This window comes from Stenella coeruleoalba, assembly GCF_951394435.1.
Source record: "Stenella coeruleoalba genome assembly, chromosome: 20".
Classification (NCBI taxonomy): domain Eukaryota; kingdom Metazoa; phylum Chordata; class Mammalia; order Artiodactyla; family Delphinidae; genus Stenella; species Stenella coeruleoalba.
The window spans coordinates 19,982,949-20,010,107 of NC_137166.1; the positions used below are offsets into that span (position 1 = coordinate 19,982,949).

General features: G+C 50.1%; 1 protein-coding gene and 1 long non-coding RNA gene across 3 annotated transcripts in view; one reads left to right on the plus strand and one right to left on the minus strand.

Moving 5' to 3' along the window:
• Positions 1 to 27,159, plus strand: part of LOC307178589 — a 606,421-nt gene that overhangs the window by 54,617 nt on the left and 524,645 nt on the right. For both annotated transcript variants that reach the window (XR_013825234.1, XR_013825235.1), the window contains exon 3: positions 3,971 to 4,143. This is a non-coding gene — a long non-coding RNA (uncharacterized lncRNA). The remainder of the gene's footprint in view (positions 1 to 3,970; positions 4,144 to 27,159) is intronic.
• CDH5 (cadherin 5) overlaps positions 1 to 27,159 on the minus strand; it is a 36,354-nt gene that overhangs the window by 2,512 nt on the left and 6,683 nt on the right. Inside the window, exons 2-11 of the mRNA XM_079906859.1 lie at positions 22,148 to 22,361; positions 15,025 to 15,313; positions 13,949 to 14,065; positions 12,904 to 13,068; positions 11,881 to 12,068; positions 9,925 to 10,175; positions 6,680 to 6,822; positions 5,050 to 5,174; positions 4,584 to 4,692; positions 2,289 to 2,534 (exon numbers count right to left, since the gene is read on the minus strand). Coding sequence (XP_079762985.1) covers positions 2,289 to 2,534; positions 4,584 to 4,692; positions 5,050 to 5,174; positions 6,680 to 6,822; positions 9,925 to 10,175; positions 11,881 to 12,068; positions 12,904 to 13,068; positions 13,949 to 14,065; positions 15,025 to 15,313; positions 22,148 to 22,342 — 1,828 coding nt within the window. The 5' untranslated portion in view covers positions 22,343 to 22,361. The remainder of the gene's footprint in view (positions 1 to 2,288; positions 2,535 to 4,583; positions 4,693 to 5,049; positions 5,175 to 6,679; positions 6,823 to 9,924; positions 10,176 to 11,880; positions 12,069 to 12,903; positions 13,069 to 13,948; positions 14,066 to 15,024; positions 15,314 to 22,147; positions 22,362 to 27,159) is intronic.

Here is a 27,159-nt window from a genome sequence, read left to right on the forward strand (position 1 = left end):
GTGGCAAATCCTTCTGTGTCTTGTCCAAAGGCCAGGAGGCCAGAGGTTGGGGCAGAGATGAGGAAAGGGATGGAGTTGGAATTTGGAGTGCAAAGATTCTGAGCCGTGATGATGATGATGATGACGATGATGATGGTGATGATGATGGTGATGATGGTGATGATGATGATGGTGATGATGGTGATGATGATGATGATGGTGATGATGATGATGATGATGATGATGACGGTGATGGTGATGATGATGATGGTGAAGAAGATGATGGTGATGATGATGATGATGGTGATGATGGTGATGATGATGATGGTGATGATGGTGATGATGATGATGGTGATGATGATGATGATGATGGTGATGATGACGGTGATGATGATGACGATGATGATGATGATGACGGTGATGATGATGATGGTGAAGATGATGATGGTGAAGAAGATGATGGTGATGATGATGGTGATGATGGTGATGATGATGATGATGGTGATGATGGTGATGGTGATGATGGTGATGATGATGATGGTGATGATGATGATGATGATGGTGATGATGATGGTGATGGTGATGATGATGGTGATGGTGATGATGATGGTGATGATGATGGTGAAGATGATGATGGTGATGATGATGATGATGGTGATGATGATGGTGATGGTGATGATGGTGATGATGATGATGATGATGATGGGTCATGGTGGTGCTGGTAGACATGGCACCCGTTGCAGTAGCAGCAGCTACTCTTGAGCACCTGCTGTGTACATGCTGGCATGGTATTGGCACATTTTCATGTTCTTTTACTCAAAGTAGGTATTAATATCCCATTTTACATGAGCAAACCGAGCTCAGAACAGCTGAGTGACATGCCCAGAGTCCCATGATCAGGCAGCGGTGTGATGTTGGCCCTGCTCAAAGCTCTGAGGTGTGTGACTGCATGACGGTTGCCAACCCCTAGGAGGGGTGGACCACGTGGGGCAGAGAGCTCCTAGAAGTAGGCTCAGACCATTCCTAGACTCTGTCGTTCTAGCCTCGAGTGACTTAACAAACTGTTCCATACATAAGAAAAGCCAGGATGCCCTCTCTGAGCCTCTGTTTCCTTGCCTATAAAATGGAAGTGATGACTCCTCTGCTCTGTTTATATTTGATAAGGTGGCTATGAGGTTAAGTGCAATTCTGTGTGTGGTGGTGATGCCAGTATATCATTATTACTAATTTTTATTGAGAGGAAAATCTGGGTCTGGACTCTTTGCCACGGAAGCCCCAGAAGTGGGGGCACTGCCAGGGGGCCTCTCAGGGAAGCCACTGGCAGGAAAGGCCTGGAGCAGATGATGTGGGTCCCTCACTGTGTCCCCCGGTCAGTCCTGTCATTGTAGTGCACAGGGTGACCTCTAACCACCCAAGGGCTTCCTCTGTAGGGCCAGCCCCTGCCCCAGGTGAAACGCAGAACTTACACCTCTGGGAGGAGCCCCACCATCAGCTGGTGGGCATCGTTGGAAAAACATGGGCTGTGAGTGCCGCCACCCAGTCTCCAGTGAGAAGAAGCTCCAGTGTCCCATGGTGGCAGCTTGTGTGACAGCTTGCCCTTGATTGGCTGCCTACCTTTCCAGTCTCACTCCCCCTCTTCCTTCTGGGGCTTCTTGGGAGTGCCTCTCAAATAAACCATGTGCACCCCAATCCTGGTCCCAGGGTCTCCTAACTGGGGAGCCCAAAGTAAGGCAAGGCCTAAAATGCTCCTAAAATTTCTGAGGCCCAAACAAGAGGAAAAGAGATGTCAAGCCTGGAGAAATCCTAAAAATAGAAAGAAATCCACTGGCGATAATCTAAACTAGAAATTTTAAACTTTCCGTTTCTCTCCAAAAGAAGAACTGGATCCTCTTTTTTCAAAGCAGGTGCGACTTGTGGGATCTTAGTTCCCTGACCAGGGATTGAACCCGGCCCCTTTGCAGTGAGAGCGAAGAGTCCTAACCATTGGACCGCCAGCGAATTCCCTCGGAAGAGGTTTTATATAAATAAATGCCTAGAACAGTGCCTGGCACACAATAAGTGCTCAAAATATGTCAGTTGAATGAGTGAATGTTATATATAAAGTATTTTAAACTGGGGAAGGAGACTTGAGTCCCCCCCTTCTTCCCCCCCCCCCTCCATCCCCACAGTTAGGCACCCAAGGAGGTGAAGCTTACACCTAGCACAGGCCTGCACTAGGGCCTGGAGGCAGGGCTGGGCCTGGATCCCTGGCCTCTTCCTTCTCCTGTGTAGCCCCCTCAATGTCCCCTCCCATCCTCCTGGGCACTGACCTGTGATGGTGAGGATGCAGAGGAAGATAGCTACCAGTGCCTGGATGCTGACGCCCACCTGGGCGGCCACCTCCTCACACAAGGTGAACTCGCCGCGTTCGTTGCACTTGCAAACGGTCACATCCAGCATGCTGGTGCCTGTGAGGCTTGGCCTCCCGTTGTCCGAGATGAGCACGGGCAGGTGGTGGACCTTGGCGCGCTCTCGGTCAAAATACCCATACTTGACTGTGATGTTGGCCGTGTTATCTGGAAACACCAAGTCCTCGGAGTCAGGCTCTGCTGCCTGGAGTGCCCATCCTCTCATCCACACCGCCTGCCACCTCCAGGAAGCCCTTGGTAACTGCACCAGCCCACGTGCTGCCTGGGCTGTGTCTCTGCCCTTGGCACCCCCTGCCTCAGGTTTTAGCCATTTGAGCGCAGGTCTGTTCCTCCAGAGAGGGGATGTTTTGGGCAGCTGCTTCGACCTAGCCTCTAAGAAGGACTTGGCCAGAATGTAAAACCCTTGCTTTCTGTTTCTGTGGGCGAATGATATGCCTGACCCCTAACTCTACTTCAATAAAAGGTGACTGTCAGCGAATTAACGCATTGTTTCAAGCTTTGATGAGCAATCAGGGGGAAATAAAGTCTTAAAAAGTCTTTTAGCATCGGGCTAACTTCTAAGGCTGTTTTTGCTATCCCTGAAAATCCATTAGAAAGTAAAAACAATGCACAGTTCCCTGGGGCACTGAGGGAATGATTGCATATGTAATTGAGGATTCCCCGGTCAGGCTGGAATTGAGAATGTGCTTTGGCCCAAACATAGGCTCTCCCTCTCAGCTCCAATCAATCCTTGTACAGAATTCCCCAGGGAGATTTTTTAACATGCTGGTTTTTCAGAACCGCCCCCCTCCACTCCTCCTTCCTTTTCCCCCTCCCCTCTCCCTCCTTTCTGATTCAGTGGCTGGATAATCTGCCCTTTGTTGGCTCCTAGGAGATGATGATGGTTAGAGGGTCCAGGGACTCCCTGTTCCAGGGTTTACCTAGCCGTGCGGGGTTGGCACACCCAGAAAGCCAAAGGCAAAGGAGGCCATCTTTTAGATTTCAAATGGAAGCCAATTACATTTCATTATTAAGTAGCCATGTCTATTATAATTGAAAATAATAACAATATGGCCACTGACACTGTATGAGGAAAATTAGAGATTTCTCACTATACTCATTTAATATTGTAGCAGGACATTCATGTTCTAAGTGAATCTGAGATCAACAAGCTAGTCTCCTGGTCACATATGGGGTGTCTTTGGGTTGGTGTTTAAGCTTTCTTCTCCACAGCAGCCCTCCTCTGAGGCAGGATTGAGGTGGGCACTGGGGATGGGGTGACACGTATTTTTTCCATATTATTTACTACTAAAGACAGCGGAACGTTGAATGGTCTGTCATTGACTGTCCGCGCATCGTAGCCACCATCCCCATCCCATAGGAGGCTCCTTAAGGACAAGTCTGTGGCTGATCCCCTGGGTCTGCCTCTCGCTCTCAGGGACCCCACTCCCTGACCTTCCTCAGAGGTGGCAATGGCTGTTTCTATACAGGAATCCTCACCAACCACAGTGTTGCCAGTTAGGGATGGGCAGGGATTCCACCCCATTCTGGGTGAAGGATTGTTCTGTTTAGACCCAAGGGGGATTTTTTTGGGTTTTTCTCAGGAAGGTGCAGAAGCCATGGAAGCCTGTCTGCTTTTGGCTGGAATTCAGTCAACTCAGCACTGACACTCTCGGAAGCACATACTCATGAGAAACTCTGATTGGCCGCTACTGACATCACAGGGCTCTCTAGGCTGTGATTGGTGGACCAGATCCTGTCCCGAGGACACCTGCTGGTAAGTAGTCATTGTAGCCAAATTAAAACACTGTATCCTTGGCATTTCGGGTTTCAAATGTCCAGTTTTGCCTCTTTGGAAGCAACCTCAAAGTTCTATGTCATAGAGCAATTTGCAGTTGTGCTGAGCGCAGGAAGGAGTCTTTGGCTAGTTTGTGAACCGAGCTGTCTACACCGCATATCTGTTCTGTGCTCCTCAGTAACCTGAGCATCTTATGGGGAAGGGCAGGCCATGTGGACTTAGCAGTGTGCCAGGGTGGCTCTGACCATTGCACAGACCAGTTAGGTATGTGGTGGGGATTGTACAAAACCTCCTGTAACTTGAAAGCCCCACTGAGGGCCTGCCCCCAGTTCACTGGCTTGGTCCTTGACCCTGGCTTTTCAAGACTCAACCCCGTCCCTGAGCCCCCCAAGAGCCAGCCTGACTGCCTTGAGGCGCACCGTGATTATCCGTGAGGGTGAAGTTGCTGTCCTCAGTGCTCAGGGAGAACTTGAACTTCACATCTCGTGGTGTTATATCCTTGTCTATTGCCGAGATTTGCACGACCAGCTAGAGGGTGGAAGATGGGGGCCGGTCGTTAGCGGTGTTGGGTTGGCCGGGGTTTCAGTGATGGGGAGGGACTTTGGGTTTAGACCTGACCGTGGCCGCCTCTCACCTGTAACACTAACCTAAATGGTCTCCACAGAGCCACTCTTTCTACCACCACCTCCCCGCCAATCTACTCACTACACATTCTGTCTGAGCCTCAGTTTCACCCCCTGTGGGGATAATGTCACCTTTCCTCAAGGCTGTTGTACAAGTTACATTAAACTTAGTGAAATGCCGGCTGACCGTGCCTGGGAGGTGCTGCCCCTCGGCCTGCCCCAGGCGGACGCTGCCTTACCCTCCCACCTGAGTTAGACTCACCTTGCCCTGGGCAGCGTTCTCACACACTTTGGGCTCGTAGGGCTTGGCAAACTCTGGGGCATTGTCGTTCTCATCCAAAACTTCGATGTGGACCTGCACGATGGATTCTTTGCCCGTGGGGGTCCCTGCAGGGGAAAGGACTCATCACTACAGTGCGTTCAGCAGGTACCAGCCCTGGGATTAGAATGTGTATGGATGGGAGTCCTGGAGGGGTGCTCTTTTTGCAGGAAGAGGGGGTTATGGACATCTGGAAGGGAGGCCAGGGATGGCCTTCTGGTCGAAGGGAGTGGAAGAGGAAGGGGGTAAAGCTTCAAGCACAAGGATATTTGCTAAAGAATTAGTTGTAAGAATTGAAAAGGTGAACAACAGAAGTGTATTTTTAAAGGTTTTAATTAAATCAATTAAGTAATTATTAAATCAATTCAGCAATTTAAGCAATCAAACTAATTTAAATAAATTAATTATGAAATAATTGAAAAGGTAAACCATCTAAGTGAGATTGCATTAATAAATTACGTCAGTTTAAAAGAATGGACTATGTGGCTGTTTGCAATGCCCGGGTAAATTACATTTTAAAAATTACAGTCTTTTTAAAAAAGATATTTTAGTACCATGAGAAAATGATTCTGGAATAAGGTTAAGTAAAAATGCAGGATATGATATTTATACAGGTATTATGATCTCACTTGTATAAAAATACATATCGTAAAAAGACCAGAGGAAATACACTACAGTGCTAACAGTAATTATCTGTGTACGGTGGGAATATGAGGGTATAATTTTCTTCTCCTTTTTTGTATTTTCCGTATTTTAAAATGGGCAGCAAACTATTACTATAAGATTTAAAAATTGTATGAATGAGATTAGATGGGGAAGAAAGGGGCAAAGACTGATCTGGACAGTACACAGGAGTCCATTGAAGCTGACCTGGCTGCCAGGTGGGGCACGTGCTGCCAGCAGGAAGCAGGGGCCCTTCAGGGTAGCACCGGTGGGGCCCTGGCCAAGTCACCCCCTTTCTGGGCCCTTGTGGCCTCTGTGTGAGGTGGGAATATTGATCCTTCTCCCAGAGGACAGTTGTGATTTTCTCATAGAGACTAAGGGTAAGTTCTGGAGAATCTCACAGTCTTGGAGTTGGAAACTGCTTCAGATTTTGAATTCAGCCCACTGACTGGCCCATAAACACCCTCCAAAGCAGCCTTTTCCAAATGACCACTATAATAAGAATCACACGGCGCTCGTTCAGTGCACACTCCTTGGCCCCATTTCTGACGCACTGGACCAAAACCTCCAGGGAGGCATCTGAGAAGCTCTGTGGTTTAGAGGTGCCTCAGGTGATTCTCATCACAGGGACATCTGGCAGCCTGTTTTGGAACAGTGCTTCTTAAACTGTAGTGTGCGTGAGATTCTGATGCAGTCTGGGGTTGGGGCCTGATGTTTTGCTCGTCTAACAAAGTCTCAGATGACGTGGATGCAGCTGGTCCATCCACACTTGGGGATGGAGGCGCTATAGCATCCCAACCAAGTGGTGCATCAGCAGGTGCTTATAGGACCTCTGGAGACCCTAAATGATAGATGTTGACGATTTGAAAAGGAGAGGAGCCCAGGTCCCCTGGCAAATGGGGCCACTCACCACTAGAATCCACCTCTTTGGCCTCCACTGTCAGGTTACACCAGGGGTAGACTTCTCTGTCCAGCTCCTTCTCATTGTAAATATTCCCCTGCTTGGTTATTCCGAAGAACTGGCCCTTGTCACTTGTCCTGCGGATGGAGTATCTGCCCACGGGAGAGAGTTTCAAGGTTTTCCGTTGTTCTTTGCTGAGTCCAAACTCCCCAGCAGGACAGATGAGACCCTTCAGGATCTGTCCCTTGCATCCATCCCCCATCTTCCTCTCACTGCTCATTGCACTTGACCACCCAGAGGGAGTCAGAGTAGTGAGATAATCCCTTTGAGGTTGGCAGTGTTGCCATCACTGGGCTGAGGGTGGTACCTGAGACTCCATCAACAGCACTTTCACAGTTGAGGCAGGTGGCACTGTAATCAACTGTACCACAGCTTGGATCGGATTTTGTGATTAATGAAAAGATAGTTGGGCAAGAGCCAGGAAGAAATAAAAAAAGGGGCTGCAAGAGGTACGAAGTGATTGAAAGGAAATTAAATTTGTGAAGTAAAAATTGGAAAAGTTCTTAAGGAAAAAGGCATGAAGAGAAGAAAAGAGAGTTGGAAATATATAACGTTCCAAATATATATTTCTCTAATACTGAGGAAAATTCCAGAACAAAGAGAACAGAAGAAATAACAAAAGATATAATAGAAGAAAACTTCCTGATCTGAAGCAAGGCCCAAGTTTATAGAAGAGTCATTGATATCAGGCGTAATTTTAAAAAGAGATCAATATTTAGCTATATCCTGATGACACTTTTGAATTTCAGAGCTATATAAAGAAACCAAAAAGAGTCCAGACAGAAAAGATACGTCGTTATAAAGAAAGAGAAATCAGACTCACCCCAGACATTCTCACAAAGTTAAATGCTAGGACACATTGATAATATTTTTGATTTGTAAATATGCAAGGATTCAGGAAGTGTATCATCCACAAGATGGGTCCTGAAAAAATTTTTTTGAAAACTGACTTCATCTAACAAGTGTCTCAAAATAAAGTAAAAAAAAAAATCTGGTTTGGGAGGAATTAAAATTAAACTATTGATATCTTTATCATATATAGGAAGGCAGTGGTGTGTGTGTGTGTGTGTGTGTGTGTGTGTGTGTGAGAGAGAGAGAGAGAGACAGAGACAGAGACAGAGACAGAGACAGACAGAGAGACAGAGATTTTTAACTAGAAAATATTGGTCCAGGAAAACATTTAAAATTTTACAGATAGAAGTAAATCTCACTGGTAGAAGTAAAAATGCATGTACTCCATCCAAATATCTACGAGAAAATAACATGAAAAAATAGACTCTACAACAAAGATGGAGGAAGAGAAAAAAGTAATTAAGTTTGAGAAATAGCAAATGTAAAACAAGATAAAAGAAGCAAGATCAAACATATCATTTACAATGAAAAATGTAAATAGGTTAAACACAAAGCATCTCAGTTTAGATTAAAAAGCAAAGCCATGAGGACACGGAGGGGAAGGGGAAGCTGGGATGAAGAGAGAGTAGCATGGACATATATACACTACCAAATGTAAAACGGATGGCTAGTGGGAAGCTGCTGCATAGCACAGGGAGATCAGCTCGGTGCTTTGTGATGACCTAGAGGGGTGGGATAGGCGGGGTGGGAGGGAGGCTCAAGAGGGAGGGGATATAAGGATATATGTATACATATAGCTGATTCACTTTGTTGTACAGCAGAAACTAACACAACATTGTAAAGCAATTATACTCCAGTAAAGATGGGAAAAAAAAAAAAGCAAAGCCAATTACATTCCAGTTTCAAGAGACAACTTACTGCCCATGACCTAGAAAAGATTAAAAGTAAAGGTTGGAAAATTTATTTCAGGCAAACATGAGTAACATGAAAACAGGACAAACTTTACATCAGACAACATGGAATTGAGGACAAAATGTCATAAGGATGAAAGTGACAAGTCATAATGAAGGTAAAATAGTTATAAACCTTTGTTAACTGAATAGAAAAATTAAAATACATAAAGCAAAAGCTTAGATATTCCAGAAAAAAAATGGACAGAAAGACACACAAAGACAATTACATCACAGAACAAGTTAAAGCAAAGCCAAAAAATGCCCTACCAATTGTAAATGAAAAAAAAGTCTCTTAAATAAACCATTGGATCAATAGAGAAGTAAAAATTATCATTATAGACCATTTAGAATAGAATGGCCATGAGGACAGTTGTCCTAAAACTTATGAGATGTGATCAGAATGGAGGTAGACATTTGTCTTTAACAGGAAGACCTGATAACAGAGAAACATTAACTCCCCCCAAATTGATATATAAACACAATTCTCATTAGAATTCTGATGCTTTTTTAAAAACGGAAGAATGTTATGGTTCACATGGAAGAATGAATGTTTGAGAATGCATTAAAGCTATATAAAGTGAAAAAACACTCGAGGGAGGGACTTGCCGTATACATACCAAGTTTTAGTATCAAGCTGCTACAGTAAAACAGAATGGCTTTGCCACAGAACATAGGATTCAGAAATAGATTCAGGGATGTACAGGAGCTTGGAACTACATCTTTTGTCACAGAGGGTAGAGGAGAGGAGTCTAGTTCAGATAGAAGAACAAGTAGTGATGAAATGGGTATAGTGTGATCCAAAACCATTTTAAAACAATCAAATCCCCCAAACAAACAAAGGACAAATCCACCATAAATGTATGTAGATGTTTGTGGGGTCACGAAGAAAGGCATGATAGGACCACAGCACACCATGAACGTGAGTTGTCTGGAAATCAGGGTTATGATGTTTTCTTTATAGATCCTTGTGTTGTTTGATTGTGTGAAATAAACACTGTTTCCTTTTGTGGTTTTGGGAAGACAAATGTAATAAATCGTGTTTAGCGAAGGGGTTTCATGGATGTCAAGTTGGCTGCTCTCTTGACTGTCACATCTCCCCAGACGGGACCTGTGGGAGCCCGTACCTCCCCTTCAAGGTAGAGCAGACAACGGGAAGCTCTGATGGCCAGGACCATGCTGGCCTGGGCAGAGCAAGATTCCACCTGGCCACATGGGTTAGTGGAAGAACTTGGGCTAAGTCTTGTCGTGCCTCTGTGCATGTCCCATGTACCTTCCGGGAGAAGCCAGTTTCCCCCTCTGAGTCCTGGGCTCAGTCCAGCAGGCCTAAGAGGCTCAGTGCCTGGGTGGTGTCGTGATCACCACCATCGTCACGCCTTCCACCCGCCTTACCTGATGCTCCGCTTAGCGGCATCGGGGTCCACGGCCAGCACTGAGCCGATCAGAGGTTTCTTCTGGTTCTCCCGCAGTTGGAAGTGGTAAAAGGGCTGCTGGAAGGTGGGGGGCTCGTCCACATCTGTGACGTTGATGATGACACGGGCGATGTTCTTGGTGGAGGTGCTGCTCAGGTAGCGGAGGTCGATGGTGGGGTCCGTGGCCTCGATGGTGAAGCTGTATTGCCGGATGCGTTCATAGTCCAGGGGCTGCGAAGGGAAAACTATGGTGAGCACTTGCTCTGAGCCAAGCACAGGGTTGTGATTTTCACAGCAACCCTGCGAGGTCATGCTGGGATGACCCCTTTTTACAGATGAGGGGCCTGTGGCCTGGCTGTCTTCAGCTCTCTCCCGTGTATCCTGACCGTGGCTCAGTTCCAGGTATTGAGGACAACCAGTGGGTCAGCCACAGTCTTGCTGTCAAGGGGACCACAGACTAGTGGTTCTACCCCCAGCTCCTTAAAGACATTCCTTTTCTTGTGCCTTTGCTCAAGTCTCTTCTCCTGCCCTTGCCCGCTTGGCGTACTCCTATCCACCCCTCAGGAAGCCAATCTGCAGGTAATCAGATGCCCTCTCAGAACCCATTCCTGCCCCTCCCAACACAGGTAATTGCTCCCTGCCTGGGTACCCTTTATGTCTGTGTGTCTGTCCTCCCTACTGGCTGAGAGCTTTGGTACCGTGGAGGCCGTCTGACTCCCCTGGGTATACCTAGTCCCCAGCACAGGGCTGGACCAGAGAAGGACTCGGGAGAGGTCTGCTGGAGGAATGGCCTGGCTCAGGCAGAGGGGTTCTGGAGTGTCCCCTTTGAGGCAGGTCATCACTGGCCTTGGCCTCCCAGTCCTCTGCATGGCCGTTCTGAAGCAGTTTGTGCCCCTGGCAGACCTTCCCTCCTCTTCTAGATTCAGCCAGTCCAACTGCTTTCTCAGCAGCAGCCACGGCCAGTGGCCACCCCCTCCCCACGGCATTCACTATTTCCTTACATGCTGATGGCTTTCACTGCAAGCACTTGTACTCTTCCAGGGCTTTCCTGGCCCGAGCCCAGGGCAGATCAGAAAGTGCCAGGGAGGGGACTTCCCTGCTGGTCCAGTGGTTACGAATCTGCCTTCCAATGCAGGGGACGCAGGTTCGATCCCCGGTCAGGGAACTAAGCTCCCACATGCCACGGGGCAACTAAGCCCACGTGCCACAACTACTGACCTCCCGCTCTTCAACTAGAGAGACTGTGTGCCGCAAACTACAGAGCCCACGCACTTAGGAACCCTCGCGCCACAGCTACAGAGCCCACGCGCCCTGGAGCCTGCACGCCACAACTAGAGAAGAGAAAACCCACACACCACAACTAGAGAGAAGCCCGCGGGCCACAATGAAGAGTCTGCATGCTGCAACTAAGACCTGATGTGGCCAAAAATAAATTAAATAAATAAATAAATCTTAAAAAAAAAAAAGAGGAAGGAAGTGCTGGGGAGTGGGCCCCCAGGAGCCCTCAATCAGCCCACAGCGGCTGCGACTCTGAGGCATGTTCCACACTGTCCCCCAGATGTCCCCAGCGGGACTGCACCCCACTCGCCCATGGTGTTCACCTGCTCATTGAGGAGCCTGTATTAGCTTTCCTCCTTTTCACATCTCACTGCTCCGGGGGCTTCCTGAGATCACTCCCCAAGTAAACTATTTACACCCAAATCCTTGCCTCAAGGTCTGCTTCCGGGGTAGCCCAGCCTAAGGCACTGACCCTTCTGTCCTGGCTCCCCTTCCCAGCGCCAGGGTCACAGTGTCCACGAGCACACGGCCAGCTCCAGACTGACCCAGAACGTGTGCCTTTGGTGGCCTCTGATCCGGGAGCAACCCCTGGCTGAGTCCTGAGGAAGCCAGGAGCCCCCAACCCCGCATCTGATGTCACTGCCACGGGTCTGCGAACCTTCATGGGCTTGATGATGCCCTCGTTGCGGCTGGGGTCAGGCTCGATGGTGAAGGTGTCCCTGTACTCGCCCTGCACGATGCTGTACTTTGTCTTCCGGTTCTGGGGCTCGTCTGGGTCCTCCACAAACAGAGAGCCCAGGGGGCTGCCCACACGGATGTCTTCGGGCACAGAAAATATGTACCTGGCTGATGCAAAGAGGCGCCCCAAAGGGCACTGGGTTAATGAGATAGATGAGGCGATCGTCCCCATACTAGCCCAATACATTTTGTTACAGGAAACGGGCACAATAAAATAGTAGTAGTAGTATTAATTCCTCTGGAACTTTGTGTCCCAAGGCAGAGAGGTTGTGCTCTGTCCTTCCATCCACCTGACAGGTAGTTATTAAGCATCTGCTGTGTGTCAGGCACCTTGCTGGGGGACCTGTTCATTGACAACTGAGAGAATCTCTGCCTTCAGGGGGCTTGTGCCGTGCACACGGAGGCCACTTCAGGAAAACCCGCCTGTCCTTGGGGTGGCTGAGCCTCTGCGTGAGCCGTCAGCATTGGAGTCGCAAGTGAAGAGTCAGCTGACTTCCTCCCCAGCCCACCCAGGGCGTGTCAGAAGGGGAGAATCGGTCTGTGGATGGGTCAGAGCCCAGCCCTGGCTCTGGCTCTGGCGCTTTGCCGAACCCCTGTTCCCCAGCTCATGGGGATTTTCTAGCTGGGGTCTGGGTTTTCCTGAGCTCATGGGATCTGGGTGAAAGTGGTCCTGTCTGGTAGTGGGACTCTGGGCACACGGTGGCACACAGCAGGGAGTGTGACTCCCTGCTGGCCTGTGAGGGCTCCGTGGCAGGGGTAGTTGGACAGCCTTGGGAACGTGTTCATAGATGGGGAACACCGGAAAGACGCCCCTGACGTAGGCCCGCCCTGGGTTGGAGAGAGAGGTAGACAGTTGCCAGGATCCTCTCTGAGAGCTCCCGGGTCACCGAGCCTGGAGTATCCCAACCCTCGCCCTGCCCGGGGCCCTAGGGGAGGGGCTCACACTGTGTGAAGATGGGGAAGTTGTCGTTGACGTCCTGCAGAGAGATCAGCACGGTGGCCGTGCCCGATTCCCCCCGGAGGCCCTGGGCATCTCGTGCTTCCACCACGATCTCATACTTGGCCTGCTTCTCTCGGTCCAGGTTTTTGTTCGCTGTGACAATTAGTCCTGCAAAAAGTGTCACATCAGGAGCCGTGTTACTTGGGGAGCTTTTAAAAAATAGTGATGCCTGGCCGCTACCCATAGGGCACCTGGCTTCAGAGCTCCCCAGGTGATTTCACTGTGCAGCCAGGACTGAGGGCCAGGGGTGAACCACCTTCCACCTCCATGCCCTGCACTGCTAGGCCAAACGCTTTGGTCCAGTATTGGTCCCAGCCACCTGGAGCACTGGGTTGAGCAAGAACCTGAGGCCACATCTAGGCTCAGAGTGGGAAGAGTGCTGTGCTGGGTTAGCGATGGCTGCCTTGGGGCCGCGTAGGTTGTGCTGTGTGTTTGCCGTCACTCTGAAAGATGGCTTGCCTCAGGCATGACCACCTGCTCCCAAGACTCAGTCCTTACAGTTTTTTGGGTCACGTGGAGTGGATAATGACGATGGGCCACGTGCTCATTAGACGTTACCTAATTCAGACTTCACACCTACCGTACAAGGTGAATATAAGCTTCCCCAGTTTTGAGATTAGGGCCCTAGCTCTCACAGAGGTCAGTTGACTTGCCCAAGGTCTTTAGAAGCAGTGAGGAGCAGAAATGGGTTCTGAAACCAGATCCATTTGATTCCATAGCTGGAGCTGCTAACCGGCATTCTCTGCCACCTCTCTTGTCAGTGCTTGGGTCCTGACTCTGTCCCCTGGACTTGAGTTCACGTCTCGGGCACCTGTCTGCCTCCTTCTGCCCTCACCAGCCACCTTGTCTTGACGGAGGGTACCGACTGCCTCCAAAGGGTGGTGTAGGTCAGTGGTCAGTGACACCTGGCAGACTGGGCTTCCCTCGGTGCCTGCACCTCCGCCCCCTCCAAGCCAGTGCCGCCCCCGGGGGGGTTAGTCACACAGACCGGAACCACGGATGCTGAAATGTTCTTCTCCCTTCAGGAGCTGGTACACGACAGAGGCGTGGTCTGCCACGGTGGGGTCATCTGCATCCATTGCTGTCAGCTGGATGACCGAGGTCCCTGTGGGGAGAGAACCCAGGGTTGCTGCTTTGCGATGGCCAGCCCCTCACCCCATTCCCGGATGAGGGCCGATGGGGCTCAGGCTGTTCCCTGAACCCCCCTCCCCCGGGTCCTGAGGGAGAAAAGGCTGCTTTGTTTTCTGAGGAGCCTGCCTGGGGGCAAAGTGCTGGCAGTGGTGGAGGCCCCGCTCCCTCAAGCATGAAGGGCAAAGAGAACAGGTGGTTTTTATTTATGGGGGAAATGAGGGAAGAGGGGAGTGGCTGAGGTCATGGGGAGAAGCAGTAAGGGCTGCTTCTTCCTTCTGGAAGCATGAGAACAAGAGAATAGGAAGGGCCCCCAAAGGGCTGGGTTCACATCTCTTTCCCCTTGAGCTCCAGGCTCCCCATACTTGACAGGAAGGTCTGGTCCCGAGACCTGGCGAGAGAGCCTGGACTAAGGGCTGGGGAAGGGAGCCCTTTTCTGGCACCCCCTGGAGGCTGGGGGTAGAATTGAGGAAGGAATAGTCTCCTCTGGAGGCCTGGGGTCCAGGCTGCTGACACACCTTGGGATGAGGTGTGTCCCTGTCCCGCCCCCCTCCACTCCTGTATGGACCCCAAAGGGGACTCCTTGTCTTGGTGGAAGAGTTGGCCTCCTTCATGTGCAAAGGCTACGCTCTTGGCATGCCAGCCCTGAGAGTCAGAGCAGTGGGTGGCGTTGGCTCCAAAGAGTAACAAGACGTGTGTGTGTGTGTGTGTGTGTGTGTGTGTGTGACGGTCAGGACTCCGTCTGGGGCCAGGTCAGAGCTTAGTCTTTAGGGACCAGAGTTCCTTTCGAGTCATATAAAGTGGCAACATGGGCATCCCCATAGCGGCCCGGAACTCACTGAATCCTGCCCCAGGCAGTGAAGCTGCCGATGGGAGAGGGGCCTCCATGCCAGGGATGAGCGAGGGGAGAGGGAGACAGACAGACCGGGTGCGTACCTATCCCTGACATCTCGGGCACGGAGGCATTGAACACCCGGTGCGTGAACACAGGCCAGTTGTCATTGATATCGTGAACTTTGATGGTGAAGCTGGAAGGAGACTCCAGGTTCTTCTCAGTGTTCTTGTCCACCACGAGGGCGATGAGGTGGTACTCAGAGATCTTCTCCCTGTCCAGCCTCTCAAAGGCATACACGTCCCCTGTGCTCTCATCAACCTGGAAGACCTTGCCGGCAGACTCTCCTTTGAGCTGGTACTTGGTGTTCTTGCGGTTCACGCTTGATTTAATCTAGGAAAGGAGAGGCGCCGTGAACTGGAAATAGCAGTGGTGGCTGTGTGCATGTGAGTGTGTGCCCGTGTGAGTGTGCCGGGGCATGGCATTATTAAAAAAAATCAATTATATAAACTTACAATTAAATGAATCATATTAAAAACAGAGGTAGGGGCTTCCCTGGTGGCGCAGTGGTTGAGAGTCCGCCTGCCGATGCAGGGGACGCGGGTTCGTGCCCTGGTCTGGGAAGATTCCACATGCTGCGGAGCGGCTGGGCCCGTAAGCCATGGCCGCTGAGCCTGTGCGCCCGGAGCCTGTGCTCCGCAACGGGAGAGGCCACAACAAGTGAGAGGCCCGCGTACCGCAAAAACAAACAAAGGTAACGTACTATAAATCTATTGCTTCCTAATACTGTAATTTTACTACATTTTACTATGTTTTCTTGAGTTTTTTAAAAAACTTTTTTATTTTTTACATCTTTATTGGAGTACAATTGCTTTACAGTGATGTGTTAGTTTCTGCTTTATATCGAACTGAATCAGCTATACATATACATATATCCCCATATCTCCTCCCTCTTGTGTCTCCCTCCCACCCTCCGTATCCCACCCCTGTTCTTGAGTTTTTATGTTGATCGTATTAAATGATGGAAATATTGGATAAGGCTGTGTTAATGCACATCTGTTCCCAACTCTGCCTTCAGTGGCATCGAGTTGGTAGCTTGCAACAGACATGGTGAAAGTGTTTATACCAAGGAAATTGGTAAATGCTACAAACAGGATCTTTTCCCCTCAAAAGCCAGTTGTCAACTATTTATCAGCACATCACTGGTCTCAGTCATTTAGTTTTGGAATGGTGCATAAAATGTTCTCTTTTTGGAGATTTACAACATATAGTTCTGCAGGAAAGAACTCTACTGAGCTTTGTTTAACTCAGGATTTCCTATACTTGTTAGACCACTGAATCCTTTTCCTTTGTTACACATACTATTAGTGTCCTTAGGAATAAGACTTGGAAAATAATGTGTGTAAAGCAATTTGCACAGGCTCTCAATAAATGCTAGTTGTTTTTCACACTAGATGCCTACATTAAAGGATATTAGAAGTTTAGAATTGCTGAACATTTCATTTATGGAATCTTGGAAACAGAGGCTATTAGGAACATAAGCTAATCATATTTCATACATGTCTAATGGTCCTCCCATAGGTGGTTAGGATGTTCAAAAAATAGAGTTCAGTAAAGTAAAAGAAAAAAAATCAGATGCCTACAAGGTGCCAGCCTGGGAGCATAAAGATAGTCCAGACCCCATTCTTTCTCTCAGGGCCTGGTTTGAAGCAGCAGAGGCTGAGATTTTGAGGAAGGGCAGCATTTAAGGGTCAGTTGGAACAAGAGCCTTGAGTAAAGGTGTTGCATCAGAAAGGCTGGAGGAGAACCCGAGAGAGAGTGGGGTCTCAGGACAGAAGAGGGAGCATCAAGATGGGTGTGGTCAGGTCCCACGAGGTCTGGAAAGCATCCCTAGGCTTAGCAGCGGTGCAGTCATCGGAGCCCTTGGTGAGAGCCGCGTTAGGGGGTGGTGGATCGAGAAGCCGGATGACAGGGCTTTATTATTATTATTATTATTTTCTTTTTTTGCGGTACGCGGGCCTCTCACCGCTGTGGCCTCTCCCGTTGCGGAGCACAGGCTCGGGACGCGCAGGCTCAGCGGCCATGGCTCACGGGCCCAGCCGCTCCGTGGCATGTGGGATCTTGCCGGACCGGGGCACGAACCCGCGTCCCCTGCATCGGCAGGCGGACTCTCAACCACTGCGCCACCAGGGAAGCTCCCGGGTGACAGGGCTTTAGAGAAGAGTCTGGGAGGTGAGGAAGTGGGGACAGGGAGTGAGGCTCCTCCCCCTTGGTGGGCGGGGCGGGAGAGAGGTGAGGCTGTAGCTGGAGGTAGTGAAGAAGCGTCCTGGAGCAGGGCTGCGGGTGTGCAGGGGCAGATGGTTCGTGGGGAGGTCCTGAAGCCCAGTGGCCGGGACATACGATGAACAGATGGGCCGGAGGCAAGAAGTGATGCGCCAGCGCCGGAACCTGTGACTTGGGCGGGAGGACAGTGGGGGTCAAGAAGGAGGGACAGTCTGGGGCCCTGTATGAGTTACTCAGGGTTAGGGTAGGATGGTCATTCCAAACCTGGTTCTGGTGGGTGCATTAGGATTCATGTGGGCAGGGGTAGCAAGGGGGCGTGAGTCAGCTTTGATCTGTTACTGGAATTCTGTCTGAGATTGCATTTGACTCACACCTAAACATCTTTGATAATTTCTCAGTATCATCAAATAAATAGTGTTAAGAAGACTTCATTTGGATATGAGTTTCTGTTTTCCTTCCCTCCAGCTTTTCTCAAATAGACTTTATATTTTAGAACTGTTCCAGATTTATAGAAAAATTGAGGTGATAGTACAGAGAGTTCCCATACATCCTGTGCCCAATTTCCATGTTATTAACATCTTACATTAGTATGGTACATTTGTTGTAATTAATGCACCAATATTGATATATTATTATTAACTAAAGTTCATATTTTGTGCAAATTTCCGTAGTTTTTACCTAATGTCCTTTTTCTGTTTGAGGATCCCACCCAGGATACCACATTACCTCTAGCTGTCATGTTCCTTTAAGTTACTCTTGGCTGGGACAGTTTCTCAGATTCTCCATGGTTCTTTTTTTTTTTTTAATTGAAATATACTTTATTTACAATGTTGTGTTAGTTTCAAGTGTACAGCAAAGTGATTCAGTTATATATATATATACAAATATACATATATATTCTTTTTCAGATTCTTTTCCATTATAAATTATTGCAAGATACTGCGTATAGTTCTCTGTGATGTATGGTAGGTCCTTGTTGTTTGCCTGGTTTATATATAGTAGTGTGTAGATGTTAATCCCACTCCCCCCACTATCCTCGTTGGTAACCATAAGTTTGTTCTTTGTCCGTGAGGCTCTGCTTGTTTTCGACGACCGGGAGAGTTTTGAGGAGTGCTGGTTGGGTGTTTTGTAGGATGCCCCCTATTGGAATTTGTCCGATGTTTTCCTCACGATTAGACAGACTGAGGTTATAGGTTTGGGGGGGCCTCCCCTTTTTAAATTATCCCTATATTTGGATATAACATCTTAATGCCAGAAGCTATGCTGACCCCTGTCTGTGGATTCAGAAGGCCACTCCGCTCCCATTGTCCGGCAAACAGCTCTGTAAACAAAGGCTCCTGGCTCTGATCTTGGTAAACAGCGACTTCCTTCCCTCCGATAACGTCTTTGGAGCCAGGAGGTGAGCCTTGGAGCCCTGTCCTTGCCTCTCCCAGACACCGTGCTTCTTCCCAGGGTGGGGACTGCACGGGACCCTCTGTCCCCATGCCAGGTGCCAAGTGCACGCTGTTGGCAGGGGACGGCAGGCCCGAGGCTCTTCGTGCTGCGCAGAGGCCTTCGGGCGAGCCATCTGAGGCCTGCCGTGTCCGGGCTGGGCGGCGCGCCGGCGGCCCTGCTTGCTGACTGGCCCTGACTCAGCCCGTGGGTATTTGTTGGGGGGCAGCCATTCTCTCTGGAGGCTGATTCACGGCACACTCACCCCCTTGGGAAGGGGTAGATGGGCCGATGGCATTTTCCTCTAGGGCACAGAGTTCACATCGGTGTTGGGAGTCAGGAACCCTGTGCTTTCCTAGGGCTCTATCCTGGTTTCACTGTGTGACCCTGGGCAAACGCCTTCCCCTCTGAGTGGCCAGACTGAAGGATCTGAATTTCCCAGCCATTCTTGGTGGCCAGAGGAGGCCTGGGCACAGTGAGCAGTGGAGAGGGCCGTGGGCAGGGCTGTGAGTGTAGATTCCCCAGCTGGCTCCACCGCCAGCTGCCATGGCATTTCTGGTGCTGAGGCCAGACTTGACCCTTCCCCATCTAGGGGTCCTTTCTGGCCTGTTTCTCTATAACCATAGGGCTCCCCCATCTCCAGCATGTGTGGGGTTCTTTGTCTGATACATGCTGCCCTTCTAGGCCAGGGTGGGCAAACTGTTTCTGTAAAGGGCCAGATAGTAAAAATTTTCGACTTTGTGGGTCATATGGTCTTTGGGACAATTACTCAAATCTGCCATTGTAGCATGAAAGCAACCACGACCATTTGTTAATTGCACGGCGTGGCTCTGTTCCAATAAAACTTTATTTACAAAACCGCATGGCGGGGCAGTTCTACCAGCCCCTATTTATGTATTTATTTATTTAATTGAAGTATAGTTGATTTACAGTGTTGTGTTAGTTTCTTGTGTACAGCAAAGTGATGTATATGTGTGTGTGTGTATACATCTTTTCCATTATAGGTTATTACAACCTACGGAATATAGATCCCTGTGCTATGCAGTAGGTCCTTGTTGATTATCTGTTTTATATATAGTAGTATGTATACATTAATCCCAAACTCCTAATTTATCCCTCCCCTGCCTTTCCCCTTTGATAATCGTAAGTTTGTTTTCTATGTCTGTGAGTCTGTTTCTGTTTTGTAAATAAGTTCATTTGTATCATGTTTTTAGATTTGGCATATAAGAGGTATCATATGATATTTGTCTTTCTCTGTCTGACTTACTTCACTTAGTATGATAACCTCTGGGTCCATCCATGTTGCTCTAAATGGCAAGATTTCATTCTTTTTTATGGCTGAGTAATATTCCATTATTTATAGGTACCACACCTTCTTTATGCATTCATCTGTTGGTGGACACTTAGGTTGCTTCCACGTCTTGGCTATTGTAAATAGTGCTGCTATGAACATTGGGGTTCGTGTATCTTTTTGAATTAGAATTTTCATATTTTCTGGATATATGCCCAGGAGTGGGATTGCTGGCTCATATTGTAACTCTATTTTTAGTTTTTTAAGGAACCTTCATACTGTTTTCCATAGTGGCTGCACAAATTTACATTCCCACCGACAGTGTAGGAGGGTTCCCTTTTTTCCACTCCCTCTCCAGCATTTATTATTTGTAGACTTTTCGATGACAGCCATTCTGACTGCTGTGAGGTGATACCTCATGGTGGTTTTGATCTGCATTTCTCTAATAGCGGTGAGGAGCATCTTTTCATGTGCTTGTTGGCCATCTGTATGGCTTCTTTGGAGAAATGTTTGTTTAGGTCTTCTGCCCATTTTTGATTGGGTTGTTTGTTTTCTTGATACTGAGCTATATGAGCTGTTCATATATTTTGGAAATTAAGCCGTTGTCAGTCACATCATTTGCAGATATTTTCTCCCAGTCTATAGGTTGTCTTTTTATTTGGTTTATGGTTTCCTTTGCTGTGCAAAAGCTTATAAGTTTGATTAGGTCCCGTTTGTTTGTTTTTGCTTTTTTTTCTTTTGCCTTGGGAGACTGACCTAAGAAAACATTGCTGTGATTAATGTCAGAGAATGTTTTGCCTATGTTCTCTTCTAGGAGTTTTATGGTATCATGTCTTATATTTAAGTCTTTAAACCATTTTGAGTTTGTTTTTGTGTATGTGTGAGGGAGTGTTCTAACTTCACTGATTTACATGTGGCCAGCCCCTGTTTTAGACCACAAGCTCCGTGAGGGTGTGGACCATGTCTGTCTTTGCCCCCTGACCATGTCCCAGAGCCCAGCCTTGTGCTTGGGACCATAATTCCTCTCACCGGTACACTGATCTTTCTTTAGCTGACCCTGCTTAGCGTCCAAGAAACTGACGTGGTGAGATTTTAAAGCACTGGAAAGGAATTTTTCTCCTCACTGAAAACTCTTGAAATACCTAATCCCCTAATCCGTCTCCCTGTTGTGTGTGAAATTCCACCACTAGAGCCATTCCTTTCTTTTTTTTTTTTTTGTGGTACGCGGGCCTCTCACTGTTGTGGCCTCTCCCGTTGCGGAGCACAGGCTCCGGACGCGCAGGCTCAGCGGCCATGGCTCACGGGCCCAGCCGCTCCGCGGCATGTGGGATCTTCCCGGACCGGGGCACGAACCTGTGTCCCCTGCCTGCATTGGCAGGCGGACTGTCAACCACTGCGCCACCAGGGAAGCCCCTAGAGCCATTCCTTTCAATTAGAGTGTACGGTTTTGACCTCAGCGACCTTCTGACACAGGAAGATAGTTCATTAGTCCCTCAGATTAGCTCCAAGCTCTAGGAAGGGGACTGAGGATGGACACGTTTTAATTGGGATGAAAGGAGGGTTTAGAGTCGTAGGCACCGCCCTGGAGGGCAGGCTTGGGTCAAATGCCTTGTTATGGGTGTCCTAGAATCTGGAGCTCATAACGCCCTAGACGCTAGGGCAAAACACCCTGAGAGACAGGGCTTCCTGAGGAGGTTCAAATGCCTCGACTAGAGACGGCAAACCCTGGCCTGGATGATGAGCCGTGTCGCCAGCACAGCTCTGTAGAAGTCTGCTCAGGTCTTCCAGACCTCTCAGATGCGCAAAGTTAATGGCAGCCTTGGCTGGTCCTGCCCTGAGCCCTGAGCCCCCACGCTAGGCTGCCCTCCTTAGCTTGTGCACGGGGTGGCCCTTCTGCCAGTGATACTCACTCCATAGGCCAAAGTCTGCGAGAAGGATGAACCATTGTGCTCACCATTACTTCCACCACCACCACACCACCTCCACCTCCACGATCATCATCGTCATCACCACCACCACCGCTGTTACCACCACCACCTTCTCCTTGGCTATCACCATAGTCACCACCACCATGACATCTGCCACCTCCACCATCTCTCCCACTATTACCATCACCCTCGCAACGATCATCCCCATCCCTGCAACCACCACAGCACCTGTCACTGTCTTTATCATCACCACCACCACGGCACGCCTCTCCCGCTCTGGGGCCTGAGCCTTACCTTGCCCACATAGTGGGGCAGTGAGCCGTTTTTCTCTTCATCGATGTGCATCTGGTTCCAGATCCAGTCTCTCTTCTGGCGCCGGTGAATGGGCAGCGAGCTGGGGGGGTTGGGTTGGTCAGGGTTGACGGCCGCTGCAGCTAGCAGGCCCAGGCAGGTGCCCCCTGCAGCCAGCAGCATCACGAACACCTGCATCTTTCCGGGACGGACGGCTCTGAGGGACGAGGAGAGAGACCATCAGGGAATGTGGGGTGCGAGCGTCTCCCGGGGAGCACTGAACTGTTTAACCCTTCATCCTTCACTCTCTGCTCAGACTAGCAGAACCACACCCTCTTCCTGCCCCCGTGGAGCTCCTAGTCTGGGAGGGGAAGCCAGACACAGAAACAATTCCTACTTAAGGGTCACATGTGCTATTGGGCAAGCAAGCATGGACGACAGGGGAGGCTAGAGGAGAGCTGTAGGGAAGGTTTCCTGGAGGAGAGAGCAATGCTGATGTGGATGGTAGCTCCCAAAGCCTTGTGCGGTGGACACCCAGCTTGGATTTTACAGACGGGGAAACTGAGGCACAGAGAAGTTAAGTTCATGGTGAGGCTGAGAATACAGCCCAGGTGTCTGACCTCAGCCGCTGACATTTATCAATAAGTGTCATCAATAAGTATAATAAGTACCAAAAAATAAACATCAATAACTATTGAATGCCTGACACTCTTCCAAGCACTTTATCTGTGTTATTGCACTTAATCCTCCCAGTCAGCCAGAAGGTGGGTATAATTGGGGCCCTCACTTTATAGATGAGCAGAGGAAGAGAGAGGTTTAGTAACGTTTCTGAGATCACCCAGACGGGAAGCCTCAGAGTCAAACTCAAACCAAGTCGGCCTGGCCCCAAAGTTCATGCTTCTTCCTACTGCCCTCTCTTGACCTAGCAGCTGCTGCGTGGTGGGATTTAAAGGCTCCTCTGAACAAACATGCCCCCCGGCTAGTCCGAGAGCCCCTGGGGCAGTGTTGCTTTGATGTTGTTTTCAGAAGGCTCTTAAGAAACCCAAATGTGGTGACCGAGAGGGCCAGGCCCTCACCAGACGCAGCGCTCACGGTTGGTGATTAGCTTAGGAGCTGTCACGAGAACAGGGGTGGGATGGGGTGCTGGGTAGAGAGGCTGGGCTCGCAGGACCAGCTTCGTAGTTTGTGGGGCGTAGTATAGAATGGAAACATGGGGTCCTTTTCTCAAAAGTTACTAAGAATTTCAGGACAGATACGGAAGAACGTGAAACCCAGCACGGGGTCCTTTTAAGCACAAGACCCCATGTGATTGTCCCCATGAAGGCAGCCCTCGGGACATGGGATCAACCTGGATGGGGATCTGGGGTCACCCAGAGATCAGGGCCCGGCTTCATCCTGAATTCCAGAAGGAAGAGGGCTTGTCTCACTGCCCCAGGGTGGGTAGAGGCTGTGACCTCGGCTGTCACTATGCCCTCTCAGCCCTTGACCCCATCAATCTACCCTTGCTGGTCCCTGTGTCACTGACCTGTGGCTCCTGGGATGGTTCAGAGGAAGAAGGCTGGTGGGTGGGAGTGGGAGTCAGAATCAGGGCTCCTGCCTGGAGAGAGGCAAGGGCCCACTGGGTGCTGGCTGGGAGGCCACCTCCCTGGCTGTCGCCCGCCCTGGCCGCAGGGAGAAGCTGGATTCTGCACAGCACAGGAGGTTTCTAAACTCTAGTAACATTTCCTCTGAGACACTGGCGCCAGGCTGTCCTCAGTGAGGGCCGGGGGTGTGTGTGCAGACTGGCCTCTGGGCCTGCTGAGCTTAGCGTCCAGCATCCCTGGGGCCCCCGGCTGCTGGCCCAGGCAGAAGTGGGCTCGCAGGGTTTGGCTGGGACAGAGCATTAGCCGGGCCTGGAACGCAGGTGCCATGTGCCTGGGAAGGCTTCCGGTCCCAGTTCCCTCAGTCCTCAATGAGGCGGTCAGACTGGAGGAGACCTGGTGCCCTTTGAGGTGGGCTGTGAAAAGGGCAGCTGCTCTGGGCCGGAGGAAGGCCGTGAACAAAGGCTCAGGGAGCTGAGAGTTCTGCCAGGAAGCTGGTCCTGACTCAGGGGAGGTGGCAGCTGTGACCCCTGGCCAGCCTCGCTGGGCTCAGGCCCGGTGGGTCATTTCCTTCTTTGCCTCAAAAGGAACTGCATGTCTTGCTCCCTTCTTCCTCCCTCAAGTGAGAAGTGACTCAAAAAATGAAAAAGTAAAATAAATAGAAGTGAAACTGAGAAACGGGGAGAGAGAAGTTCTCAAGCCCCTGGGCAGGACAAGATAGGAGGCCGCACCCTGAGCGGATGCGTATCGAGCATCTACTGTGTGCTAGGCTTTGGGGTGCAGCAGTGAGCGGGACAGACAGGGCCTGTCCCTGGGGAGTGCACGCTGTCGTGGGAACCCCAGGAAAATAAGTACATGGGGAAAGCATCAGCTGCTGATCAGAGGCCCTCAGGGAATTACACTGGGGGACACAGCAGAGGGCGAGGGGGCAGCTGGCTGAGACTTCAAGGCCAGGGGAGGCCTTTCAGAGAGATGATACTCATGCCAACCTCGGAGTGTCAGCCCTAGGAATGCCAGGGGAAGGGAGGGAATTCCAGGCAGAAGGATCGGCAAGTGCAAAGTCCCTGAGGTAGAAAAACAGTTCGTTTGTTTGAAGAGCCAGAAGAAGGCCCTTGGGTCAGATGAGCAATGGGGGCTCCAGAAGAGGGGACCAGGTCGGGCTGGTAGGCTGAGTGACAGCCCCCCAAAGGTGTCCACATCTTCACCCCTGGAACCTGTGAATATTACCTTCCCTGGCAAAGGACTTTCAGCAGATAGGATTAAGTTAAGGATCTTGAAACAGGGAGATTATCCTGGACTATGTGGATAGACCCAGTACAATCACAGCATCCTTAAAAGATGAAGGCAGGAGGGTCAGAATCAGGAGAAAGGAGACGTGATGATGGAAACAGAGGTTGGGGTGCTGCGGGGCCCCAGGCCAAGGAACAGGGGCGGCCTCTGGAAGTCAAAAAAGGCACGGAAATAGATTCTCCCCTAGAGGCTCTAGAAGGAAACAGTCCTGATTCTCACCCACCGAAACCCATTTCGGTCTTCAGACCTCCAGAACTATAATAAATAAGTAAATTGGTGTTGTTTCAAGCCAGCCACCTTTGGGGTGGTTTGTTACAGGAGCTGGAGGAAACTAATGCAGTTGGGTTGTACAGGGCAGACTAGAGAGAGCTTTTTCCTAAGCACGAGGGAAGGTGACATGATCTGATTTGAAGAGATCCCTGGCTGAGGTGAGGAGACGGGCTGGGAGAGAGGGGAGACCAGCAGGGGAGGTCACTGTCATCCAGGCGAGAGTTGATGGTGGCCCAGACCAGGTGTAGAGGTGCGTGGCCATGGGATGTGTTTTCCAGGTGGAGTTAACAGGACTTGCTGTGAATGGAATGTAGGGGGCGAGGGATGGAGAGGAATCTAGGATGGCTCTCGAGTCTTTGGCCTGAGCAGTTGGCGGGGGCAGGGCTTTGCTGAGGTTCGGAAGACGGGTAGTGGTACCAAAAGGTCTGTGTGGGCTGTGTCAGGTTGGAGTTGCTATGAAACGTCTCTGTGGCCATGGCCAGCAGCTGCCGGAGACCTGGCCTGGAGTGCGGGAGAAGGTGGGGCTGGGGCAGCTTACAGACGGTCCCTTCCCAGGGCTGGTGCTCAAACTGTGAGGCCGGAACATGAAGGAGGGCAGGTAGCGTGGGAGGAGAAGTGGCCCGGGACAGCCCCATAGGTCTTTCCTCTTTCTCTGTCTCATGAACTTGTCATCCAGGATTAAGCCCAAATGTCCTCCTCTGGGGAGCCATCCCTGGTCCTCACCTTGCATCTCATGCATCCCTGGGCATCTTCCACTGCAGCACTGCCTGGGGCTGGTCCCAGGGTTGACACCCAGGTCCCATTGCTGGGCTCCAATCACAGCTTCCTTCCCTTCCTGGAGAATGGCTTTCTCCCTGCCCTGTCTACATCTTCCCTTTTCCCCAAGGCCCAGCCACACCTGACACATGGCTCTCTCCTCTTTGGGTTCACACAGAGCAGGGTGACGGCTCTGATTGCAGGGTCTGTGGTTTAGAGAATGTCAGTTGTGCTGCTTTGCTGCTCTGTGACTGTGCGCGAGACGCTTTACCTCTCTGAGCCTCAGTCTCGTCATCTGTACAATGGGAACACTAGTGTCTACCTCTCAGGGTTGTTTTCAGGCCTGAATTAAAAAAAACATTTGTAACATGGCCAAAAAAGTAGCTAAGAATAAAACCAAGCATGTATGAATCCTCGCCGACACTCTGTTTTGCTCTACTGAGTGGTTAGCTTACCATTCTTGTTCCTGAACACCCAACCATTTGGTTGGGGGATTTGCAGGTCCCCACCCTGCTGAATCTACTCCCCCACCCCTCCCCTGACCTCTGGTCTGTATCAAGGGGACTGACCCTTGGCCTACAGGCGCGAGGTTCTGGTGTTTGGCCAATGGGGGCTCTAGCAGGCATCTGAGGATGGGAGGAGAAACGTTGGGGTACTTCCTCCCTGCTGCTGTCTGCTCTGGTTCATTTGTACTGCTGTGGCTGCACCTCTCCATCCCGGTAGCTTCTATGGCTCCCATCCGTCCCTCACTGGGTTCGGGAAACACCCTTCCCTCCTCTTTGTCCCTTTGGTCCTGCGGTGGTCTGCTGCTGGTTTCTGCAGGTCTCAGCATCCCGTTTGTTCCCTTGACTGAGCTCACAGCTCTGTAAGTGTTTCCTTCATAAAGTCTCTTCTTTGAAATGCCTCCTCAGTGGCACACTGAAACCTTATCTCACGTAAATCTTGCAAACTGCCAGGTAGTTGTCAGTGATCCCATTTTGCAGATGAGGCTCAGAGAGGTGGAGTGAGCCCTGCTGGGTCACACAGCGGCGAGTGGTTGAGCCAGGATTTGAACTTAGGCTGCCTTTCACCCCGAATGGTGCCTTTCCATCATGCCACTCTCTCTCTATTTCTGCGGTG